The sequence below is a fragment of the Melanerpes formicivorus genome, unplaced genomic scaffold (genome assembly GCF_026170545.1).
Source record: "Melanerpes formicivorus ecotype bairdi unplaced genomic scaffold, bMelFor1.0.p_v2 SCAF_59, whole genome shotgun sequence".
In the NCBI taxonomy this organism is placed as follows: domain Eukaryota; kingdom Metazoa; phylum Chordata; class Aves; order Piciformes; family Picidae; genus Melanerpes; species Melanerpes formicivorus.
This window is the reverse complement of record NW_027142411.1, coordinates 3,856,212-3,869,433: the sequence shown is the minus strand read 5'-3', so window position 1 is coordinate 3,869,433 and position 13,222 is coordinate 3,856,212. Positions and strand designations below refer to the sequence as shown.

At 50.7% G+C, this 13,222-nt stretch overlaps 1 protein-coding gene and 1 long non-coding RNA gene across 4 annotated transcripts in view; one reads left to right on the top strand and one right to left on the bottom strand.

Moving 5' to 3' along the window:
* Positions 1-219: 219 nt before the first annotated feature.
* LOC137452869 (uncharacterized) lies at positions 220-7,171 on the bottom strand. 2 transcript variants are annotated; one of them, XR_010990182.1, is made up of 3 exons: positions 6,383-7,171; positions 4,696-4,854; positions 220-4,281 (listed from the first exon to the last, which is right to left on the bottom strand). It is a non-coding gene; the product is annotated as an uncharacterized lncRNA (long non-coding RNA). The 2 variants fall into 2 exon arrangements; XR_010990181.1 differs by having other exon boundaries at positions 220-698.
* Positions 7,172-8,642: 1,471 nt separating this feature from the next.
* The window catches only part of KCTD15 (potassium channel tetramerization domain containing 15), a 42,594-nt gene continuing 38,014 nt past the window's right edge, over positions 8,643-13,222 (top strand). The window contains exon 1 of one of the 2 annotated variants that reach the window (XM_068161679.1): positions 8,643-9,120. Coding sequence is in view for 1 of the 2 variants with exons in the window: in XM_068161678.1 (XP_068017779.1) it covers positions 9,621-9,623 (3 nt within the window). In the remaining variant the exon portion in view is untranslated. Of the gene's footprint in view, positions 9,121-9,248; positions 9,624-13,222 lie in introns of those variants that run through there. The other variant, XM_068161678.1, reaches the window with a different exon arrangement.

Sequence of the window (13,222 nt, the reverse complement as noted above, 5' to 3'; positions counted from 1 at the left end):
GGCAGCTGCCGGCGGGGAGAGCAGCGCCGGTGCCGCCCGTGCCTGGGGGTACCAAGGGCGAAGCACCAGCCGAAGGAGGAATGCTGTGGCCAAGGTGTCCTCCAAGAGTGGCCTTTAGTCTTCCTCCATCCCCAAGCCAGGCCAGCTTCCTACCAGTCCCACCGAATGGAGAGAGGAGGGAGAGGCGCTCTGCCTCCCTGCCGAGCCCGTCGCGGGTGCTGAGGAAGCCGCTGCCGCAGGCACCCACCCTCCCACCCTGCTTTCTCGTTCCCCAGGTGCACGAAAGAAGAGCCTGCAATCCTCCCGGAAGAACTGCCCTGCCCGTTTCGCAGTCAAGACGTGTGTGCATGTGTCCCCTGCCACCGTGCTGGGAACAGGAATGTAGATGCTTGTCAAAAGCAAGTAAATATCTGGCCCACAGCAGGGAAAAGTCTGCGTTTGAATTTCAGGCCTGCCACTGAAGAGTGCAGCTCTGCGAAGCAGCAAACGCAGAGGCAGTGTGGGATCCCTGCACAGACCCAAGTGTAATCCTTACCCGCGTCTCTCATCCTTTAATCATCTCACCAGGGCTGATGACATGGCTCTCGACAGCAATCACATGGTGAGCGCTGGTGCCCAGGTGAGAAATGGGTTCCCTGTGTGTTGGGCCACATAAAAGCACTGCTGCTCCCGAGATCCCCAGGCTCATCTGAAGTATGCTGTGAGAATTGAACAGAAAGGCAGCAAAGGAGAGAGACTGGGGGAACACCGTGGGGTACCTGGGATTACCTGGCCTTGGATGCCTTTATCGTCCTGTTGACTGAAGACCATTTCCAGTTAGCTTACCCTTTTACTATTAAATCACCAGTTCCTCAGAGGGAAGGAGGTCGCCAGCCAGTGCTTACATCATAACTCAGGAATATCTTGTAAGGAACTACTAACTCCAAGATGAGGTTCTACAAGGAGGGCCACTTGTGAGCAGGCAGAGGACCAGCCGAGGCTGATCTCCCGTGACACTGATAACGCAGTGCTACCAGAGAGAAGGGATTGGTGGGGAAGTGATGCCAGGACTTTTCAAGTACCTTTAGTCACCAAAGAATACCACACCTGACAATTGCCTGCGCTGCTTCTCCAAGAGGCTGTCTTGGCAACAGAAAGCTTAACTGAGTAACACTCACGCTGTACCACACATGCACAACAGGCCTCTGTACGAAGCAGGAGGAGTGCAATGTTCAGAAAATGGACCCAAAAAAAGCTTGCTACAAACCGTGTCAAGAATGGCACTGGGCTGGGTCCAGCAGCATCAAACACTTTTTACTTCAAACTCTATTGAATTAACCTCTTTGCAGATTCCTTCTGCATGTTCTGTATTTCAAAGGCTAACTGTGAACTAAAAGCTGACTATGAAATACAGGTCTGAGTTCCTTGGATAACCTTTCAGACTGAAGCCTGCCTACAAGGTGGCAACACCTGGACTATTGTAATAAAACACTGGAAGGAAAGGTTAAACAAGGGTTTAACAATGACTTTGGTTATTCCCCATGCACCATTCAATACATGCTTCACCATGAGAAATATGCCACTTAGCCAAGGCATTCATTCCACAAGATGGAAGGCATCCTGTACTCCTCTTTCTGAGAAGAAATCCCTGACAGAAACGTGGAATAATCCAATGCTCAGAAGTTTGGAGCTGAAACCCATGAGAAGTTGTGCTGCAGTACATGAATCCTCACCAACACAGGACAGAAGAGGTAGGTCTGATCCCTACTACTTGGCAACGCTGTTTCCGTAGCAGGCTTTTTGGGTCACTTGTCTTACTTACGTACTTGCATGACATCGGAGGTGATGTCACAGACACTCAGCATTTTGCAGTCAGGGTGCTGAAATTTTCGTTTCACAGAACATTGGTCTCTGCTTTTCTTTGAGTAAAGAGGTATATCCCCCTGTGTCTGCCTGAAAGGATGCCAGGCAGGGGAAATTAAAAGCCCTGCATAGCTGAAATCAGTGAAGCAAAGAAGAAGAGATCATCAGGGAGACTGCTAGGGTCCCTGATTCTCAGGCCCAGTGTAAATTAGAGCCCAGCTGGCAGTGGAACTCAGGAGACCATACGCTAGCTGAGGATGGCTGGAGCACAGCATGTTTCAACCATATGTCTGACATACTGCCTCCTTTCCAAGGGTCTCTGGCAAAGCAGGATTTGGACAGGCTCTCGCTCAGCTGGCCAGGTTCAGAGCTCTGTCTTCTTTGTGCTAAAACAATGGCTGCAGCTCAGTGCTCCTCTGGCAGCCCAGGCAGAGCAGCACTGCTGTACATCCCCCGTTGAGTAGGAGCACGTTCCCACCAGGGCGTGTGGTGGAAAGGTTCCAAATGAGCTGAGGTGGGCAAGGATAACCATCAGGGGCTTCGGATGCAAAACTCCCAGACCACAAGACTGTTAATGCTCCCTCGCCATACTGTCAAGAGTAATGAGTTTGGTTCTGTGGTATGTCTCAATCTGCAAGTTAGCTGCAGTCCCACAAACTCCACTGTTCATTTCATCCAGCAGATGAACATCACAACCTCAAACTATTTTTTTTGTTTCTGCCTCCCAGCTGGGGGGGTTCTACCATTCAGCTATTTTGCAACATAAAAGGGTGCTTAGTTCCATCTTCACGTGCTGTTAAAGTCAGGTTCTGTTTCAGCAGCCAAGAAGTCATTCCATTGCTTCCCAGGAGAGTTTCTCTATCTAGTGAGCCTGTTGGCTGGGGGTCACAACAGCTTGTACTGCCTTTCGTTTAGAGCTGAAAATGGAGCACTTGAGAATATTCCCTCTCTTGAGCCTTTCCCTGGCCTTTTGTTGTTATCCTGTCCCTTTCTGGAATCAGAGGGCCTCCACGTCTGCAAGAATTTGTGCTGCTTTCTTTTTCTTCCATTTTTGTATCATCGTCGCGATGCTTCGTTGAGCTGCTGCTCTCTCAGGGTCTGTCCCAGCCAAGCACGATCCCAACCCCTCAGCCTGTCATTTGCCAAAGGAAAAGCTCTCTGCAGCGCTCCTGTGTAAATAAGCAATTCACCTACGATTCTAGATGTGCCTGTGCCCAAAGATGCTGGAAACAGCGAATGATTTGATACAAAAAGGCCATTATGGCTCTTTTCTTCATTCTCTGTATTGTGCTGATATTTCTGCAGTTTAACATATTCCAGACCTTTGCTGGCAGAAGCAATGCATATAACCTCCCTCAGAAGTGTATTCACTGGGGAGCTGCCTGGCTACACAGGATTTTATACATCGTTCAGCTAAGTCAGCGATCCATATGCAAAAATCAAGCTCTCAGGGCCACCATGTGGATTTGTGACATTCTTCAGAGTACTTTGTGTCTCTAATAAAGCCATGAATGGATTACACTCAGCCATAAAAATGTTTTTTTGCACTCCGTGACACATCCAGTATGGATAAGCTTTATTTAGTAAGTCACTACAAACTAATGTCACACACCACTTAGGCTAAGAGTAGTCCTCGGTGGTGTAACTGCCAAGGATGGGGAGTGAGAGCGCGCAGCCAAATGGCAGTGTGCAGAGCTGGGAACCACCGTGCTGGGCGCCGAGGTGGGACAGCTTGGCTAAGGAAATTTCGTTTGTGAAGGTATTTTTGGCTTGTAACATTTGGGAGCAGAATTCTGAGACAGGCAAACCTTTCCCACAGCGTATTTCCTGAGAAACTACTCCATCTTGGCACTCCAGCACAGATGATTTCTTTGTATCACACTGCTGCCATGAGTTGGGCGCTGGATAATGGATAGTTTGAAAACCAGCCCATCTGTATTTAGTCAATAAAGTAATGGTTTGCAGCAAGCTGTTTCTTCAAAAGAACAGAAATGCATTCAAGGGAAAGAAGTGACCAGGCTTGGTGATTTCCTAATGACCAGATTTTTGTTCTGTGCAGGGGCATGCTTACTGCTCCCAGGGAACCCCTTATCTGCCTACAAATGACAAACAATTCTTTGACTTAATTAGCAAACCCTGGGTCAAGTTCCTCTTCCACAATGATTGGTGCTGCAACTGCCTTGGAAAATTGTTTTGGCTGGGAGATGTGCTTAGTTCTTCCTTTTCATATTATTCCTTAGACGTCAGCTGCCTGCAGTGGGTGTTGGGATTTCGAGGTGCTGGGTATTTGCAGACCTTTCTGGCGGCTTGCCGCATTTTTAACATCAGCCTTCCACACCTTCTGCTTCTGTCTGATGTTCAGTGACGGAGCCATGGTGCTAGTCACAGGATCCACAGCCACCTCCTCTCTGCATTCAGATGTGCTTCTGCCTGGTGGGTCTAGGAGACAGGGCTAGGCACAGCCACAGCCACGAAACCTCACTGACGCCAACAAAGCCATAGAGGCTCTGCTGGCTGTGGGTGCACCAGTGGCCAACAACTACTTTTTGAAGCATCAATTCCTTTCTCAAATCTTCTCTCCCCAAACAAATGCCACCACTACACCAGGGTCTTAATTGTGATTGAGAAGAGCATTAATCGTGGAATCATAGCCTCAGAGAATTGTTTTGCTTGGAAGAGACCTTTAAGATCATCAAGTCCAACCTTCAACCTAAGACCACCATGGCCATTAAACCTGAAATCTACATATGGACATTGATTCCTTTGGTTTAAAGGAACAAACACTTACTTCTCATTTACCCACTTTAACCATTTTATGAAGTGATCCCTTTTCTCTCTCAGCTACTGTCTTACCTTCAAATGCCCAGCAGAGCGTGGTGTGTTTCAGAGAGGGGAGTCAGGCAGCCCATGCATTTCCTCCTGAACTGTTTGCACCCAGTGGGAATATCAGTATCATTGCCAGGAAGCCAAGATCAAGACTCAGATTGAGATATATAACATATAGGCTCAAACCTGGAGATAAGACACACATACAAGATGAGGAGAAGAGTGAGGACAAAGACAGGATGAGGCATAAATGCACAGAGGGCCCCAAGAACAATTCTGCCTGCAAGCTGCTGTTACTCCCAGTCACACAGCACAGCCGAGAGAAGGCCAGCGCGGGGTTTCGGTCCGTGAGGCTTTCTCTCACACAGTCAACAAATTTCAAATCTGATCATTTCAAAGTGTGTTTGGAACATCTCTTTGCTAGGGAATTTACACTGCTCCCAGTCTGCATCTCCTCACAACCATCTAGGCATTTTCTGTCCTGTACAAGAGACACCATTTATTATTTTTGGAAAACACCAAAAAAGGTGAAAAGGATCAGAGTGAGCTGGGGGTCTCTGTGGGCTTCCCTTTCATACTGGCTTAAGAATGTCAGTAATTTTTTTACCTGTTTATTGAAAAAAAAATAAAATAGAAGTGACCTACAGAATAATTAGGTTCAAAACCCCCACAAGTTACAGAAAGGTTAATTTTTAAGCATCTGCACAGAATACAAAGAACTCCTGGTAAGGAAAAAGACAAAAAAAAATCCAAAGTATTTATTTTGAAGTATTTAGTATCTTAATAAACAGGTGCTGGGCATTTGGCCAAGAACACTTAAACCACCTCTGATAAGTTGTAACTTATCGCTTTTAATATCCTGAAACCGAGCTTAGGAATCTCCTGCTACAAATTCTGTATTGCTTTATGGGGAGGATAGGAGAGTCGCTGGGAAAATAAGTTCTAGTCAGTTCTGACAGCATTTCTTCTGTTCTGTTCTCCCGTTTATGATTTTCCTTTGTACACTCCTTAATAGCTCAGCGTTAAGTGAAACTCTGGAAAACAACATTAGGATTCAAAATGCAGCGGAAGATTTTATTTTCAGGGTCACAAGTAGCATAGCGAGATTTCTCTCTTAAACAATGACACTTAGTATCTCTGTAGTTCTATGAATACTTTTGAAGTGTCATATTAAAACCAATCTCTTGGCCTTCAGGCAAAGAGAAGCAATTAGTCTTGGAGTTGTGAATAAATAAAAATCCATTTATATACCCGTCCTTGACACGTACCTTGCAAATCTTAGAAACTTCATCTAGTGGGAAAAGGCACGTTAAATCGCCACCGCCAGTACTACTCCTAGCTCAACGTGGCTTCCTCAAACCCTCTAGTTGGTATCAATCTTTTAAGTATTAATTCATATGTATATATTCATCCGTCCCGAAACACAACAGCAGAAAGGCATTCACACGCTTGAGCGAGGAGAAGGGATGGCGCGAGTGTGTGCAGGGCTCTCACACCCACCTCGGCCACCCTTGGCACCAGCACAGGCAAGCCCGAACTCGGAGCTCTCAAGCGCAGTGTCCTTTTCTGGGAGAGGGTCCCGCACGAGTTGGGGACCAGGCGCATGCCTTCCGCATCCCAGGTGCCACCCTGCCTGTGCCTTCACCTGCAAGCACACCGGCCCAACCCGTGTTAGCCACACATCCCATTCCCCCGCAGCACAGCTAAGTGGTACCTGGTGCTGATGTGCTGGGATGAGTCAGACCCCATTCCTACGTCTTGTTCAGAGCAGTACTGTGAGCTCTTCTGCCCTCTTTACTGTACCTCACTGCAGAAGCATCCTGGGTTTACCCTGCTTGGATCGCTGGTTGGGATTCCTGTATGTATTTTTCACTTAGCAGTTAGTAATTCACAGAGGAAGGGAAAATGATGATGCCAAGTCATCCCGAAGAGTCCTCCTGCACCCCTACAGAAAACCTGAGTGCCACTCGGGCTGCCTGACAGGTCACCCAGCCTCAGTGGAGCTTGTCCTCCCCACATCCACTTGTTGGGCAGAGTGCCAGGGAAATGAGGCTACTTAGGCTGCAGCCGTGTCTGGTGAGCAGGTGAAGCAGCTGGCTGGGGACACACTTGTATTCAGAAGTGATTTCAGCCCAAAATCCACTCCTCGGTGCTGCGCTCTCAGAAGCAAACTGAAAATCCCGGCCCTGAGGTCAGAGGTGGGGTGGTGACCCCCAAAGCAGGATCGCACCTGGGCTGGTGGGATGGTCAAGGAAAACAAATTTTAGTCTGTTCTGGATGCAAATCTCTCTGCTGACCTAGTTCTCATTCTCCTTTTCATTTCAGAAGCTCAGCTAAAAATCCATAAATTAAGGAAATTAACTGATGGAGCCTGCGGCATCTTTGTAAGCTATTTAAATCTTTAAATTTACAACATCTTCTGCATATATCAAGTAATTGAACTAACTGCAGGGATGTAACTTTAATGAGAAAATTTCCCTCTTCTCCTGTAGTTTGTACTCTAGAAAAAAAAAGAGGGGGGGGGGGGGGGTGGTGTGGGGAAAAGAAAGCTACCCTTAGGAGAAAAGTTTCTGTTTATTCCTGCCGCGGAATAAGAACTTTCCGAGAGCCCGCGATGTCAGCGGGCCCCGCCTGCCTCCCTCCCCGCTTCCTGCCGGGGCGGCCCCAGCCCCCGAACCCGCGGCGCGGAGGGAGACCCCACTGCGCGTCGGCGGCCTGACCTTTCCGGCAGTCGTGCTCGTTGCATAACCGCCCTGCGCGGCCGCGCCCGGCGCTAGTAGGCGCTGCAGCCCCGCCAGTGCCCGTGGCCGCCGGCCCTTGCGCGCCCGCGGTGGGCGGCGAGAGGCCCCCCCCGCCCCGATGGGGACGGACAAACGCCGGGGCCTTCTCGTGGGGCCGCCAGCCGGCTGCGACCGCACAGCCTCCGCCGAACCTCCGCGGGGGGCGCATCCCCTCGCGGGGGTTTTTAGCAGCGCAGGCACCGACAAACCCTGTGCATCTTTGGCCGAAAGTTGAGGGAGGGCTTTGCCTATTTCCCCCCCCCTCTCCTTTTATTTATGTTTGTATGCGGGGGTGGGGGGGTGGGGTGTCCCTGCCGCCCCGCCTCCCCCGGCGCAGTGCGCGCCCGCGGAGCCGCCCGCGGAGCCCCGCGCCATCGCGCCGCGCTGGCTAATTGAAATGGCGCTTTTGGCCGGGGGCGTGCTGCCAGGGCGCTCCGCAATAGCACAATGCATGTCGATAGACGTCATTTGGTTTTAATGGCCTACAGGAAATTCGGCGTTTACAATGCGAGACATTAGCAAAGGGTGAAAGGGAGGGGGAGGCAGGAGGGATGGATGGATGGGAATAATTGCAGCCCCCCGCCCCCATCCGCCTCCGAGCCCCCCGGTCCGCGCCCCCGCGGCGCTGGGTGCTAAGGGGGAAGGGGAGGCGCGGGGCGGGGGGGGGGGGGCTGTGCTGGTGTTCGAGTCTATTTTTTTTCATTATTTATTTTTGAACTTGATCTAGTTTATCAACAAGTGCAGAGTGGGTGCTACCCTAATTGTAACAGAGGAGTCAAGAGATGTGAGAAACGTGCCCTGTGTTACTTATTTGGGAGCTGAAAATTTATGCCTAGTTGAAAATGCCTGGGGAAATATTACATCAGACCAAATGACAATGATTAAAATCAGCCTTTTTCCCCCTTCTCCCCCCAGCCCCCCCTTTCCTCCCTCTTTTCAGTAAGTCTGTTGAAGGACGTGACAGTGGCCTGATCCTCCCCAACACCGAACCGTTATCCCCCGGCAGGGCCGGGCCGGGCCGGGCCGCGCGGAGCTCCGCGGGGCTCCCGCCCCGACCGCTGCGCGCCTGGCGGAGAGGGGCTCTGCGGGCGGCGGCGCCGGGGGCGCGGGCTGGGGCGCCGGCTGCCTCCCCAGCCCCATTTCATTTTCAGGGATTGTATTTTATTTTATTCCGAGGGTGTGTGGGGGGGAATAAATCTGGAGCCTTTCTCCAAAAGGAGGGAAAAATATCCAATTTTCATCGCAAAATTAGCTAGGGCGAGAGCAAAGGGCTGAGCTAATTGTAGCCTAATCCTCTGCCCTGCAGGCGTTTGCAAAGCCCTGAGCAAGAATTCGCTTTTTTTCCTCCTCTTCTCCCTTCCCTCTGTTATTTAGAGACGGGATTATTGCCTTTCTTCTCATAACAGCCTCGGCAGTTTCATTTAAAGGCTTTTTTTGCCCCCCCTCACACACACACACACATCCACACACACAAAATAAATAAATAAATTTTAAAAAGGCAGCAAAATCAGAGAAGGGGAGAGGAGAGAGAGAAGCTTTAAAAATAATAATAATCACAGCAGGATCTGCGGAGCAAAGATAGTCATAAAAGCCCAAAGCTGAGCCCCTCCGCACACAGCCCCAGCAGCGCCCGGAGCCAGAGGGGGGCTCGCAGATCGCTTCTGTGCTCAAGGTAAGGAACGCGGCGGCCAATGCGGCTGCTGGCGCCGGAGCGCGCAGTGCGCGCCGCGCCGATCCCAGCCGAGCCGAGCCGAGCCGAGCCGCGAGCCGAGCCGAGCCCCGAGCCGTGCCGAGCCGAGCCGAGCCGAGCCGAGCAGCATCGTGTGGCACCGGGCGGCGCGCTCGCGCCTCCGATTTTTTTTTTCCAAGCCTCCCCTTTTTTTTTTTTTTTTTTTTTTTTTTTTGGAAAGTGCCTCTCGCTCCAACTCGCTCGGCTCCGGCTCCGGCTGCGGGGAGAGGCGGCGGACGGGTGCTGTTTAAAGCGACAGGACCCGCTGGCGGCCGCCCCGCTCCCCGTGTGCATGTTTTGTTTTGCTCCGCTCCAGCATGGGCAGCGCCGGCGGAGCCCCGCGGCCCGGGCCGCCCGCGCTCCCGCAGCCGCCCCGGCCTCGGCTCTGAAGACGGCGCAGCCCCAGCGCGGCGGAGACGGCGCGGTTCGCCCCGCGCTCTCGCATGGTACGCGCGGAGCCGCGGGGGTCGGGCGGGCGGGTGGGGAGCCGCGGCGCGGGGGTGCGCGGCCGGGGCTGGGGGCTGGCGGCGGGGCGGCTCGGCACAAAGGGAAGGCGGGCGACAATGGGGAGCGCCGCGTACGGAAGAGACGGGCGGGCTGTGAATGAAACTCTGGCGCCAGTGAGAGTAGAAGGCTCGGGCTGGGGCAGACTTCAAACCACTCGCGGCTATAGTTTGCATTCGGGTGCCGCATGCGATGTGGCACACTCCGGCACAATTAATGCATCGCCTGGCTGCTGCTCGCCACCATTGGCTGCCGGAGCATGCACAGGAGCGGGAGTCGGGCTTGGCTCGGCTTGCCTTGCCTTTTTTCCCCTCTTTGCATTCATCTAAGACATCTCCTTTCTTGTTATGTGGGAATAAGTAAAGGACGCCATGTTGTGCCTTTTTTTTTCTTCCCGGCTGAATCCCAGCTTTGGGCATTCGGTGTGCTTAGAAGAAAAAGGCAGAAGTTGAGTGACCGGGTGCGTTGCTTGCTGGTGATTTCCCTGACCATCAGCGGGGAAAGGCTTTTGGGTGACGTGAAACTCGCACTAAATAGGCTGGAGCCTGCCAGGGACAGGCGCGTTGCGCAGTGGGGGGGCAGGGGGGAGGCAGGAGAAAAGCCTTTCTTTTTTTTTTTTTCTTCTCCCTTTTTTTTTTTTCCCCTTCTTCTTTTCCCCCTCTTCCTTTCTGGTAAGCAGAGCTCCAGAGGGAGCTCCCCCCTCTCCTGTAAAAGTTTTGGGCACGATCTCCTCTGTCACTCGGCCCAGTGCTTAGTAAAGCAGCGCGGAGGTGTCTGCAAGTGTTGATGGACTTGGAATTTAGGAGCCCCCGAGCCCCAGGTTTGCGGTCCCCCCCCTCCGCTTTGTCTGTAGGCTGGGTTCGGGGCGTAAGCAGTTGTCTCAGAGTGGCTCTGGAGGCAGACCCGAGCGGTCGCGCTCCCTGCTTAAAGAGACAAAGGTAATTGGCAAGCCCGTGGCTGTGCCCATCTGGGCAGATGCAGGCGCTGCCAGCGAGCGCCGGGGTGACTCCTCCAGCCGGTGACTGCCTCGGGGGCCTGCAGGGGGTGACTTTCCCCCTGCTGCTCCCGGGGGGGCTGCTGGCAAAGAGCTAAAGGTCTCAGGGGAGGGCGAACAAGCTGCCCCGAGAATCCAGCCCCGGGAGCAGCCGCGGGGGCTGCTTGGACGCGGCCGGGGCAGGCTCCAGCTGCTGGCGGGACCCTCCTGGCCGGGCCGCGGCCCCCGGAGAGCAGGCTGCGCCTCGGCAGGTCCTTAAACCTGGCGTTCCCATTCCACGTCTGAAATGTGCATGAAGGAATTAAACTGAACGAGTGAATAACAGCATTAGTTTCAATTAATTTTTATCCTGGCAACAATAAACTTTAGAAACAAAGCGCTTTTACATCCTTAATTAGCCTTGCTTCCCATCTGTAGTCTTTTAAGTGCCTGCTCCTTGATTTAACTTTGTCCCTCCTTCAGAGCCGCCTCCTTTTCCATTCTTTCCCCCTTTTTTCTCGTTATCCCTTGCAGACTGCTGCCTGTTTCTTTGCTGCAACCTTTCACCTCCCTTGTCCCTATCTGTCTGCTCTGCTCAGTTGATTTCTGCTGTATTTTCCCAACATCAGCAGCAGTATTGGTTACCATGGCCCCCAGCTATGTGCAGAGGTGGGAAAGCTTCATCCGCCCAAAAGTTCTTACACTTTTGAAGTCTTTCTTTCAGTAGGATCTGAAATGTATCATCTAGAGTGTGTATTAAATGAACAGTATTCCTGAAGGCTTTAGAGCAAGAAAGGCAACACCCTGGAAAATTCTGCAGTCTTTCAGCATTCTCTGCCCTAGGGTTATAGCCCTGGGCACGGAGCTGAATGGAGCTCTTACAACTGCCTTCTGTTTACCTTTTATGGTTAAAATAACAGCTTAGCAAAGAAGCAACTTCATGGAGAAACGATTCAGTGAAATCATCTCAAGCTGTAGCAGCATAGCTAGTTTAATCACCCCTAGAGAGCTGAACAACTGTGAGCACAATGGGACACAAAATCATTTTGTGTGTAAATGAGCATGGCATTGTGATTATTTCACTTTGCATGGGCAAATAGTTTTTACAAGCAGTACTTATGCAGTTAGCTTAGAAAGGCAGAAAAAGATAAGCTGGCTCTGAAAGATCTCGGTGTGTAATGTTTGAAAACCTAAATATTCGCATAATTTGGGCATCAGGCTCTATTGATTTTGCCTTCAGCAGGTTCCTGTGTTACTTATTAGAGCAGGGTTATTGCCTGTGCCACTAGTTGGGATGCTGTATCCTGTTGAAGGCAGCTAAAGAGCAAGGATTATTTTACATGGTTGAATAAATGAAGTTTGTTAGTGTTTCTTGCCATATTTACCCTTAAGGTTTTAATTTTCACATCGGTATTAGAAAATATGTGCATAAAGACTTGCTCTGGATAAATACATTTAGGGTTTTGCTTTGTGCATAAAATAAGTACATTACTCAGTGTGATGAATTTTAGCTGCGTTTCACATTAAGGAGAGGAAGGAGTCATTAGGAAGGGGGTTCTGGCACCTTAAGAAATGGGGGGGGATTTATTTATTTGGAGGAAGGGGAGCGTTTGCAGTGCCCTTTATGTCGTGCTTAGCAATTACGCCTCTTGGTAATCTGCTCCCGCGGAAGAGATTGAATTCCACAACTTGAATAAAAACACAGCATTCACATTTTTCGTGCAAATCCCCTCCAACCAGGGGCAAAAAGCCTGTTCCAATTCCCTGCCTCCTCCCCTCCCCCAGAAAGCCAATGGCACCCTCAGTAAGGAGGAGAAGGCATAAAAGTTGGAGAACTGTTTTAGCTTTTCAATGATTTTCTGTAATTAAGTGGTTTTTGAACAGATAGTCTAGCTGAGAGATGCCAAAAGCAGAGGATTGTTCAAAAGGTCCCTCCAGTGAATAGTATAAATTAAATATCTACTGTGAGTATGGCCTCTCTGAGAATCTCAGACTCTCTACAGATCAAGGAATTTACTGGTGTGCTAACATTAAACACAGGCCTAAGAGAGCAGCAGTGCTCAGATATGCACAAATAGATTGGGATCACTTGATCTTTAGCTATCTGTGCATATTTTAAAGCCAGTCTGTATTTCAAGACAAATGGTTAAATGTTGGATGCGTTGGCAGAGGACTGGAAGCCCTTTGATTTCGTTTGGAAATTGTAACAAGGGGTGCAGATGAGCCCTAATTAGGCGCTTGTTTAGTGGAGCTGCCCGAGATTGATTGCTGAAGCAGCTCTGTACCGTTCCAGAGCTGTACCTTAATCATTAGTGATAATAGTTAGGGTCTGAACAAAGACAGGGTTGACATTCAGCCTGGATCTTCTGACCCTTGCATTGAAGGAGTGGAGAGTGAACATGAGTTTACAGTGCTCCTTGGTAAGAACCCCCCCGCCTTTGTCGGTGCTGGCAGGCAGATGGGGCACCCACAGATTAGTGAACACCTTGCTGAAATCCTGTAGGTACTTACAGGCTAAGTTGTTTTTAGAAGTTGGGGCTGTTATTTATGCTCTGTGACATGTTTACT